Source organism: Silene latifolia, chromosome X (assembly GCF_048544455.1).
Source record: "Silene latifolia isolate original U9 population chromosome X, ASM4854445v1, whole genome shotgun sequence".
NCBI classification, from domain to species: domain Eukaryota; kingdom Viridiplantae; phylum Streptophyta; class Magnoliopsida; order Caryophyllales; family Caryophyllaceae; genus Silene; species Silene latifolia.
Window position 1 is genome coordinate 327,785,234 of NC_133537.1, and position 12,330 is coordinate 327,797,563.

Here is a 12,330-nt window from a genome sequence, read left to right on the forward strand (position 1 = left end):
TAGGATACGTTTGGTTGATTATTAAACTTTGAGGAGTCAATATTCGTTGACGGGATTAGTGGTTTTTGGGTTTGTTTCCGGATTGAACATACTTATGACAGGTTTAAATTTTTTAGTGTAATTAAGTAAGAACTTCGTTTAAGTTGTAAATAGCATGGAATCTTATTGTCAAATAAAATATATGAAAAGCTGGCGTTAGTAGTGGTTTAGGATACGTTTGGTTGATTATTAAACTTTGAGGAGTCAATATTCGTTGACGGGATTAGTGTATTCAGATTTGAAATTACCAAATTGTCTTTAAAAAAAAAAGGAAAATTACAACTTACTGTGTTTTATATTGTTCGTTCCATTTGCCTATAAATATGTACACATTGTTTGTTGCTTGTTATATGATCACCCATCTTTCATTGTGTGTTCAGAAAAAAAAAAATACTTACAGCTAAATTAAGTTGTTTTTTGTCTTTGCATTTTAAAAGGATATATAAAGTCAGCTTCCCTAACCATGCCGGTATATGAATTTGCTAAACCTTACACATGTGTGTTTGCAAATATGCCTTCACATGAGCAGGGTGGAAAGACAGTGTGCAAAAGTTTCAGTAGGCTTAAATCCGTTTTGGTGGAAATGGGATACCCTGTAACTAGAGTGAAGCCTGTGTGGGTGCACGGGGAGTTTAGGAAGGCTGTATTAGTTGAGTTTGGATCGCAACCTATGGACTGCCATTTTGCTTTTAAGCTTGCACATATGTTTGCACTTCAGGGGTGTTCTCGTGAGGATTGGCTTTTGCAAGATGTTAGTGATGGTAAAAAGCCTTACGTTTGGGTTGGTATTAGCGATGATGACTATTATTTTAACAAACCTACTGACTGGGTCCAAGTTCCATATGTTTTAAGATATGAGGCTCAGATGGCTGCTAATGCGGAAGTTCGTGATGTGTGTGCTGCAATAACAGCAGAGATTCGTTCCGTCTACCCTTGAGTTCTTTTTCGTAGAAAGGAACTTTGTGCCATCTTTATCATGTTGTTGTTATGTGAACTGTTTCAGTAATTTCTGTTGTATGTGTAGATTCAGCTCATATCTAGCTTTGTTTTGCGGAGTGGTTCTTGTTTTAGATGTATATTTACCCTTGTTATTCCAGTGTTATGTGCTCCTGTCTGTTTTAAATGAAATGCGTTTGCAACCATCTGGGTATTAGTTTCCAAAAAAAAAAAAAAATGTTTGTGATATTACGAATGACAATCTGTTCCTTGTGTAAAACAGTGTACATAAGTATTTTAACATTGTCCTCGAGTGATATAAGCTAAAGAGACCAGGGAAAAAGGAAGGATTGATGCTATGTTACACTTGTTATGTCTGATTACTGTTTTAAAATTTTCTGATTAAACAGGAAGAAAATACTAAGTCAGATAAACATGTTTGGAGTGAACACTTATTTAGCAAGTTGTGAAGTAGGCACCTATCTTAACAAATACTTCGCCATCATTGTTTGACAGTACAAGGAAGCTCCATTTTATGCTAGGAGATCAAGCAGATGTGGGTGACTGTGCTTACAACTACTTCCCAAGCATTGATAGACAACACGAACACGTTCTATTTTAGGTTAGGAAATCAAGTAACCATTGATACTTTGCATGTATTGTTGGAGATGATCAGTTATGTATCTCGCAGGTAATTGTTCCTCTAGATTTCTTTAAGTTCATACAGTGCCATATGATTTCAAATTTAAAACTCATGTGCCTGCATAGTGTCACCATAATGGAATTATCTGAATCTTTTTTGAAACACACATTTCCAAATCATTTCAAATTTATTAGCAAATTCAGCAAGGTTTAAGTACTCAGTACTACAAACGCTTCTTAATGAAACAAGGACTAATTACAGACCTAAATTTTAAATGAAAACTACCTTATCTCTCGATTGCAGCTGTCAACTGAAGATGAAGATGATGGCAGCGCCTTATCTATATCCCTCTCCATCTCATACGCAAAATGTTGATCCTTTAGGTAATTTGAGTACATATTTATCAACTCAAATTTAGACCGCTCACTTGCTGGGAGGTTAAATAAAGTTCGACCCCCGTAGCACAGATCCCACAATGCATTTGATGTCATAACACTTTCAAGTTTAAATAGAAACTCTACCACTTCTTGTCTCAATGCTTCCAGGTTACCTTTTTTAGAATGAAGTTCAGTGCATGTTACACTGTGCAGCATATCATAGCCTGAGTTAAGAAGATTATTTGGAGTATTTCCAGAGAGGATTTGAAGGAGCATGGTACAGATTGGAGCTTGGTTAAGCTTCTCCCATATAATGCTTTCTGTTAGGACTAATCTTAGTCGGACAAATAGTTCTTGAATTTCTTTTACAATATTATCAATTTCATTTTGCATCGCCTTAATTTGATGAATATTGTTTGACATAAGGTCTATTAGTTAGTTTTCAAAAGGAGAGAGTAGAGAAATGAAAGGATATGGAAAGTGATTGGGAGGCTTGAGTGTTCTCTGCTATTTATATTCATGTTTTGCTCTGTATATGTCAGATGCTTGATATCTAAGTTATTTAATGTTAAGATAGGGCTCTTTTTAGATTTAGGGATAAGACTACAGATGAGGTTGGATAAGGTAAGAATAACAATAGATAAGGTTTTGACTCACAATTAGTTTTAAATTTAAAATTTAGTCTAAGAAAGCAATGTTCTATCACCAAAAATGAATGAAGAATTTACATAAGTTTATTTATTTAATTTGTTAGCGGTTGGTTTGGTTAAAAAATAGCTTTTAAATTTAGTTTTAACAATATTAGTTAGTTCTTCAGTTGTGTTTAAGTGAATATGTGTTATACTGCTGGCCACCGACATATCTAATTAACAAATACATTCTGTTTTATTACGTTCATGGGTAGCATGTGTACAACTTTTGGAAGGCCTTTAAATCAGTAGTACACATAGTTGCTGGTACATTGTTTCAGCATATTTGGGTACAAGCGTTAATGAACATGGATTTAGTTACCACAATTGTAAGTTGCAGCTGTCATCAGATGAAGATGAAGGGTCGATTTCTTGTCGCCGCTGTTCCCTTTGCCTTTCGTCAATTCCTCTTTCCACATGGTCAGTGTAGATACCTAGCATTGTGATCTCATCTTGTTCTTCTTGCGGACGCACGATAATTTGTCCTCTTGGAAAACATAGGTCAACAACAGCTGTCCAATTCAAAAGTGTTTGCAGCCTTTGGAAAAGGATGATAACTTCATGATTTAGGTCATTGAGTTCTTGTCGTTTCTTGTTTACTGCCTCTGCATTCACCAAAAAATGTAAAACAGCACAAAATTAGGAGATCCAAAGTTTTAACAGCTTTTTAATGTGTTCTCACACAAATAGGAAACACTCCTCTATATGGTATGGGAATTAATTTAAGTATTTGATCTTTACCACATTTGTTGCAGATGGTTGGTTCAGTTTTAATATTTGCAAAAGCTGCTCTTAGGCATGGACAAATTTTTAGGATAATGTTGTTAGCAGAAGCTTTTGAGTTTGTTGCAATTATTCTGTATTTACTGTTATAATTTCTCACTAATATTAGGAAAGTGCATAACAATGTGGGGCGTATAGATTAGGTTTCTGATGTTTGTTTGCTGTAAGTTACTCCTTCGGTTGGAATGTTAAGATCGTATATAATTAGACTGCAAATTAACCTTACCGTTGGAAACATGCAGGTTGGTGATTGCTGGTGAAATTTGGCTTCTGTCACCAATAATAAGGTGGCCGAGTCTTCCTAATGTGGGATTCTCGTTATTCATTAAATTCCAAATTGTACGGGCGTCCATAATTATATTTAAGCGCCTAAACAGTTTAGGTGCTTCATATACTATTGTATCAATTTTGGTCTGGATATGCCTGATTATGAAGGTGTTTGTTGCCATGTTTCAGGGCAAACCCAGAAATTGAAAATATTAGAGAAGAGATTGAAGACTGAGTGGGAAGCTGCATGAAGTAGTTTATTTCACTTCTGTAAAAGTTCTGCAGCTTATTTATAGGACAATAAACTAAGTTTGTTTAATTCATGTACTGGAAATTGAAATACACTATCGTGTCATTGTATCCACATAGAGTGGGGCCAATTCAAATTACAAACAAAGTGTGTAATGGTTGGCAAACTTTGTTGTTTTTTGTCCCAAACTTAAATTTTATGACATTGTAAAATATCTAGACATATTGTTGGCATTGTTGATATTGCATTTATCTTGAAATTTATTAGTAGAATCGAATATGTTCAGTTAAATTGGAATGGAAATGTTTACAAAAGAAAATATGTTCAGAATAGCAAATTCTCGGAAATATTGTGAGCGCTGATGTCTTTGGTGTGTATATATGTAGTTATAGACGCTGTAGTTGATGGTAATACATTACTTTGTAATACTTTCTAATCGCATGCACATAAAAGACTTTATAACTTGTAGAAAACATTGTCATATTTTTGAATTGAACGTTAACAGTGGTTATTGTTCTACAACTTTAGAGTCCAAGTACTCTGATACATGCGAACACGAATACTGCTACGCAACTTATGCCATTTATGGGCGTTGATAATATCATCATCAGAGCAAATTACTGAGCGTCTTATTGAATGGCCAATGTTAAGATTTGAATTTAAAGGTGAGTTTGGCAAAATTTACTTAAATCAAATGCATGGTCTCTGTGGTAGGCATTAGTCAGTTGAGAAGATGATCTCATGAACAGTATACATCATTACACCTAATAAACATCCACTAACTTTTGTCTGCAGTATCTTCATATATGTGTATATATAACTTCTCTCAACTTCTGAAATTTGTAGCAAGGTAAATTGAGAAAAAAAAAAAAGGTTATTTAATTGATGCTAAAAATTAATCTGTTCTGCTAACATCTGGAGTATTTAGCAATTGCCATTTCAAAGGTATAGCTACTTAAAATTTCTGAAATCTACATGTGGTTTTTTTTGTCCAAATGTGCATGCATGTTTGTCTGAAAGGCAAGTTGTTTGATGTATTTATGTCAGGAGAAAGTTTTGTTTCCTTTGATCCTGTTCATCTTTTTTTAAAAGCTAATATAGTTCAGATTATGTATTGTAAATCGACATGCATGTATTTTGATGACTGCAACATTTACATGCATTTGTTATTTAAACATTTTGAGATGAAATGATTAACCTTTAGATTATTTCTTACAAATGATATCTGGAATTGGGTGTGGTGTTGTTTAACTATGTAACTTGTTATGTTGTTATTGTAGATTTTTTTGGGATAAAAGTAGTGTAAACAAAATAAGATAATTTGTGTTTGTAATAATTATACGAGTTTTACTTAACCAACAATAATTCCCTAATTTATTTCTCGACTGTCAATATTTATAGGTTTAAATCGTCATTTCAAAAGTGTCCAATTAGCGTGTTTAAAAATAATTAGTAATTTTGAAATGCAGTTTATGGTGAGCAATTCTGCAGTTGAGGATTTACACATGACTACTGCTAAGCATAAATTGGAACCACCTATACAGATAGTGATCCCTTTCCAATCTTTACTCTTGCAAATTACCAAATATCTTCACTTTCCTGATCCTAAATATAAGGTGGTAGATGTTAGGACAAACAATGCTGCTGTGATGGTTTATACAGACTCTGGTCCTGAAGCTTATACTTTTATAGGTGGCCCGTCTGAAAGTTTAGAAAACTCTTGCCAAAATGCTGCACGAATCGCTGTTTCTGATTGTATGGATAGGTTTAATGTCTGGGTTGAAGATATTTCCATTTCAAAAAGGCGAGAAATAGAGCGTTGTGCTTCACTTTATAGGTTAAAGCGACAAGAAATACGTAATTTTATCAGGGGATTTGTTGGCGTTCCACTACTTGAAAAGCTAGGTAGAGGTGCACCTATTGGTACTGAGCCAGTGATTGTAGATTTCACAGCTATATTGCGGTTGATTATAAGGAAATGTGAAATTAACAGTTCTGAACTTCAAACTATTGCACATGGCCGTTCTAAATACACTGCTTGGATTACTATTAATTATGCCAAACCTAATTATGGCAGTAAGACGTTTTACAGTATTTGTTGTGATCATATTGAAGATGCAGAAAATAGTTTGGCCAAAACTGTTATTGAGCACCTTATTCCTATCTATAATGTGGAAATTATTGATGCAAATTATAATAAGAAACTTACTGCATATGCAATGCTTTTGTGTGCACTTGAAATGGAGAGTTATTTAGCTTCAAAAGAACGTTTTCTGAAGTTGGAGGTTCTGACTGCGGTACCTAGATTGTTACCTCTGAAGCATAGGTCCAAATCTGCAATCTATCAGCTTGAAATTCCCAAAATGATTTCGACGCCTGTACCTCCCCTAAAAAGGCCTATCAAAAAATCGTCAATGCTTTCCTCTCTTAAGAAGAAGATGCAGAATGGGAAAAGGAAAGGTTTCAAGTTCCCTGAAGAACTGCGCACAGTAGTAAAACGAAGCACACATAGCTTTACTCCTTATTAGGATATCCATATCGTTGTTGTATCATACTCTTATTAGCTTATATCACTTAGGATTTGGCTAGCATTCCAGAATAGTGTTGTTAGGCTATAAAATTTTAAAAAGGCATGTTTAATATAACGTTTTCTTTTCGATTAGCTTTAGATTGTCAAAACCTTAGAAAGAGGGGTCATTTTGATTGTCTTTGGAAACTCTTAATTTGCCCTTGTAATGAAAAGTTCGATTAAAAGTTCCAAATATAAATCTATTTCAATATTTATAGCCTATATATTGTACACCGTTTTACATCTTGTTTTATACATTTTGTTCAAGTATATAAATTTCTGATATAATTTACAATGATAAATTTAAATTATCATATACAACTTGCTTTACATCGTTGTTCGGTAGTATTTATCTCTATTTCAACGCTTCAGAGATGTTTCGACTTGGTATACACTTTTATTTATGCCTACCTATAAACATTGTTGCTTATGGTAACTCGTTCTACTCTGTATTACTTTGACCAGGTTTGCCAACAGCATTTCATACCAATCTTAAAGACAACGGTATACAGCCGCAACAGTTTCTTTAAATGGGTTAGTTTTTATAGTCAAAGAAATCTAGAAACGTAGACTAATATTATTATGTTTCTGTTTTCTGAACTATTAATACAGTTGAATTTAATATTTAGTAAACTGATGACACTATGTGCCGTAACATGTACACTCTGCAGATCCTTTTCCTTATTATCCACAAACAGTGGGCATGGGTAGGCCTAAACGTATGCGTCATGCACTTTCACAGGCAGAAGGATCAACAGCTGTGTAAGTTTCATTATTTGATTGTCTGTGTTTTGTATAGTTTTGGATATAATGTATTGGTATTTATTTGCATACAGAGGGATGGGTCGTGTTATCGCTAGCCAACCTAAAAAGCCTCGGACACGACATCCTATTGCACAAATACAAAGTAAGTGTGCATGGATTTATCAAACCTTTAAATTGTTTTTCTTCTGATTATCTACCAGCCAACATGTAATTTATTGTTTGTTTCTGAAAGGAGTACCAGCTGCTACAATAGGCGAACCTTTACCTTGCGTGCCCTTCCGACTACCTTCTTTACAACAATGCCAAAAATGTCTGGCAATCAAGATTGGCTATGAGACTAAAAACTTTTGTTGTGGAGATGGTGTTATAGAAATACCTCAGAGTGAATATCCTCCTGAACTCGCACGATTATATACTGCCAACACGGAGGATGCATTGCACTTTCGAAAATATGCTAGGATCTACAATAATCTTTTTGCGTTCAGTTCAATAGGTGGTGAGTTTGATGTCAAAACTCAAAAAGGCATTTATGTTTTCAAATTACATGGGCGACTTTATCATCATGTGCCAAATTTATTACCTGTTGATGGCAAACCACGATATTTACAACTTTATTTTTATGATGGCCAACATGAGCTGAAAACCAGGGTAATTGCCTTTCGAATTGAGGCAAGATATTATAGATATTCTTATGCGTATAACGGAAACAAATCCATATGCACGGTTCTTTCGATCACTGAAAGATATAACCGTAGACGAAAACACCCAAATTGTCATTAACAAAAACCCACGTACAGATGCAAATGTTTATAATGCACCTTCATCGATGAAGTTCTTTGTGATTTGGTCTCGAAAGTTCATCATCAAGTCTATCTCAAGGTCCACATATATCGAAGAATCGGTAAAATGGATGGCAGTCACAGGATTATGCACTATTATGGTTGCTATGATCCATTACAGTATCCGCTTTTGTTCCCATCTGGCCAGTGTGGATGGAGACAAGGTCTAAAGAAGAAAAAAAAAGACACCTTAAGGACGGTACCCAGCATGCAAAGACAACCACCTGGCAAAAAAGATCAGTAGATAACGTAGAAGCTTTGTTAGAGGCAGAGGAAAACTGTAAGTTTTGCAACGTCTTTTGCAATATTACTTTAAAATACTTTCTGCATTTAATGTTCTAGGTTTAAAATAGTTACTAATCACTAACGGATTGACAGATGCTCCAACGTCAAAGGATGAAGACGAAAGACAAATCTCATGCCGAGAATATTATTGCTACAAGCTGCAAAATAGACCTGGTAATATCTTTGTTAAAGGTGGTCGTTGTCTCTGACAATATATTGTTGATATGTATGTGAAAGTGGAGAATACCAGATTAGATTATTTCAGAAAAAATCAGGAAACAATTCGAGCGGAACTATACCAAGGCATCTTGGATACAGTTGATGCTGGAGAAAGTTGTGCAGCTAATGTTGGTCGACGAGTTATCTTGCCACCAACGTACATAGGAGGCCCTCGTGATCTTAAAAAAAGATACCTAAATGCAATGACTCTTGTTCATGAGTACGGGAAACCTGATCTCTTTGTAACAATGACATGTAATGTTAACTGGCCTGAAATAAAAGAACAACTTGGTCCTGGAGAAGAAGCACAAAATCGACCAGATATAGTAGTAAGAGTTTTCCATGGCAAGTTGTTATCCTTGAAGAAGCAAATAATGGAAAAGCATATATTTGGAGAAGTGGCAGCTTTCATTTACGTAGTTGAATTCCAGAAAAGGGGCCTCCCTCATGCACATATGCTCATTATTCTGAAACCTGGTTCCAAGATTATAACCCCTGCTGATTTTGATAGATTTGTATCTGCCGAAATACCACGACAAGAAAATCCAGCATTACGTGCACTGGTGTTGAAGCACATGATGCACGGACCATGTGGTCAGTTCAATCGTGAATATCAATGCATGAAACACAAAAGCAGTATGGGTCGGTGTAAGTACAACTATCCTAAAACATTTACAGCTGAGACAACTACCAATTCAGATGGATATCCAGAATATAGAAGACGTGATGATGGCCAAGCTGCTGTTGTTCGTAAACAAACGTTGGACAACAGATGGGTTATTCCTTATAACCCATTCTTATTATCACTTTTCGATTGCCATTTAAATGTCGAAGTGTGTTCAACTATTCAAGCTGTTAAATATCTCTACAAATATGTCTACAAAGGCCATGACCGGATCTCTTTCAATGTTATCAAAGGTGCAGATCCAAAACCTGTTGATGAAATCGAGCAATATCAATCTGGTAGATGGGTTTCACCATGTGAGGCAATGTGGCGTCTCTATGGCTTTGAACTATTTGAAACACAGCCACCTGTTATGGTGTTGCCAGTCCATTTGCAAAATATGCAGACAATGCGCCTGCACCCGGACGAAAATTTAGAGGCGGTAGTTGCAAATGAGAAACGTGCCCGCACGCCTCTTACTGAGTTTTTTGTGGAGAATTCAAAGGAAGGAACTGAGCCACTATTATATGCTGACTTCACCAAAAAATATCGGTGGGACAAAGGACAGAAGCGCTGGTTTAAAAGAAAAATAAAACTTTTAGTTATTGGTCGCGTAGTGTTTGCTTCACCTTCAGAAGGGGAGCGATATTTCCTGCGTATTCTTCTTCTTCATGTTCGAGGACCAAAGTCTTTTAAAGATCTACTAACTATTAACGGGTATACATGTGCTACTTTCCAAGAAGCTGCCCTCAAAAGACACTTAATTGAAGAAGATAACACAGTTGACTTGTGTTTAAATGAAGCATGTGAAGTTCAAATGCCATCTGCACTGAGACACCTTTTTGCAATTGTCCTAATCTTTAGCCAACCAAAAGATCCAGCAGAATTGTGGACAAAATATTACTGTCATTTGTCTGAAGATTTTAATCGCAAATTCCCCAATGACCCCAACAAAGTAAGTGGAAACTTACGGCTTCGTCAGTTGAAATATCTTTGGAAGCTATGGGGAAATCATTGAAGGCATTCAACCTAGAACACTTAATGGAATCTGAAGACGATGAAATTCGCAGGACAAAAGATATTGTCGATGCACTTGATGCACCCATCCCGCAAGAGTGTGCTGATTGTAGAACAATGCTTAACTTTGAGCAGAAGGCAGCATTTGATACTATAATTTCTCATGTAAAAGAAAATAAACCAGGCGCTTTTTTTATAGATGGGCCAGGAGGAACAGGCAAAACTTTTCTTTACAATGCATTATATGCAGAAGTACGCCTAATGAACAAAATAGTACTACCTACAGCTACTTCCGGCATAGCTGCTGCAAATATACCTTCTGGAAGAACAACGCACTCTAGGTTTAAAATTCCTGTTGATATTAATGGATCTTTAACATGTGATGTACCAAAACAGAGTAGCCTGGCCGCATTAATAAGAGAAACAAGTCTAATTATATGGGATGAAGCTTCAATGGCCAAAAAGGAAAACGTTGAAGCGCTTGATTTGCTACTTCGAGATTTGTGCAATCCTGAAATTGTCTTTGGTGGTAAGATTATTGTTTTTGGTGGGGACTTTCGTCAAGTTCTGCCAGTAATTCCTCATAAACCCCAAAGAGAAGCTGTTGAGGCAAGCTTAGTAAATTCTGTATTTTGGGCCAAGTTTATCAAATTTCGATTAACTGAAAACATGCGAGCACGAGAAGATCTTCTTTATTCTTCCTTCCTACTATCCCTAGGCAACGGAGAATTACAGTCTGAGGAAAATGAATTAGTAAAGCTTCCTCAACAGATTGTTCGACAGCGTATACATGGTGGACCGGATCCTATAAATGATATTGCATCTGTTGCTTTCCCAGAGCTGGATCATGCTGAATTTAATTCAGATATTTTTACAAGCCGTGCTATTCTTACACCAATGAACGATGATGTCGACGCAATAAATTCAGTTCTGATCAATAAATTTCCTGGAAAAGCTGTAACATACAGAAGTTACGACTCATTACTTGATGACAAATGTAATATCTATCCAGCTGAATTTGTTAACAAACTCTGTCCAGGAGGCATGAGCCCACATGAACTTGTTCTAAAGGAGAATTGTCCAGTGATACTGTTACGCAATATACTACCGTCATATGGTCTGTGTAATGGTACTCGGCTCCTCTGCAAACGCTTCACCCCTAATTTGATTGAATGCGTTATAACAACTGGTCATCACAAAGGAGAACATGTTTTTATTCCACGAATTAAGATGCGACCATCATCTTCTGCAAATTATCCATTCCAATTCCAAAGGAATCAGTTTCCACTGAAACTAAGCTTTGCAATGACTATTAACAAGTCACAAGGACAAACTCTAAGCCAAGTGGCTGTCTACCTCCCAAAGCCATGTTTCTCGCATGGACAGTTATACGTTGCATTGTCTCGTGCAAGGACATCGAAGCAGGTCACTGTTATGTCAACAAACAGACAAGATCTGACAACAGATTGCCGTGTTAAAAATGTAGTATCATTCACAGTACTACGTTTAGCAAATATCATCAGTTAGGTAAACAACAATGGTAGAAATAGTGATATGAATGTTGCATATATTTAAATGTAAAAATATAATGTCCTTACTTCTTAAATATTTTAGTGTCACTCTGTTTGAGGGATTGTTGTCTTATTATTAAGAAGCAATTAAATGTTCTTATCTATTTACGACACTACTTTTTCCTTCATTTATAATGACCATTTTCCTAAATTGCAGAATGCACAACAACTGTATGAAATAACACAACATGGAAACATGGAACACTTCTACTATGTCAAAACAGCAAAACAGACATGGTTGAACAACTTTATTCAATATCAATTCTATATTTAGGAAGAACTATTTATTACTCAGTGCAAACAGCAAAACAATCACTGATGTTTTTAAATGAGACCTAAGTTACCTTTTAACTCTCCAAATGATCTTGAAACAAACTAATGTCTGCAAGCAAATAGATGGATAATAAGCAAGTTTGC

The 12,330-nt window shown here is 35.6% G+C and overlaps 2 protein-coding genes across 2 annotated transcripts; both read left to right on the forward strand.

Annotated features, from left to right (window-relative positions):
* The first annotated feature begins 8,666 nt into the window (after positions 1-8,666).
* On the forward strand, positions 8,667-10,343 carry LOC141620792 (uncharacterized). The gene has a single exon (XM_074437570.1). It carries the CDS (start codon positions 8,667-8,669, stop codon positions 10,341-10,343), a length of 1,677 nt encoding a protein of 558 aa, XP_074293671.1.
* Positions 10,344-10,366: 23 nt separating this feature from the next.
* Positions 10,367-11,869, forward strand: LOC141620793 (uncharacterized). Its single transcript, XM_074437571.1, has one exon. The coding sequence runs from the start codon at positions 10,367-10,369 to the stop codon at positions 11,867-11,869; it is 1,503 nt and encodes a 500-aa protein (XP_074293672.1).
* The last annotated feature ends 461 nt before the right edge of the window (positions 11,870-12,330 follow it).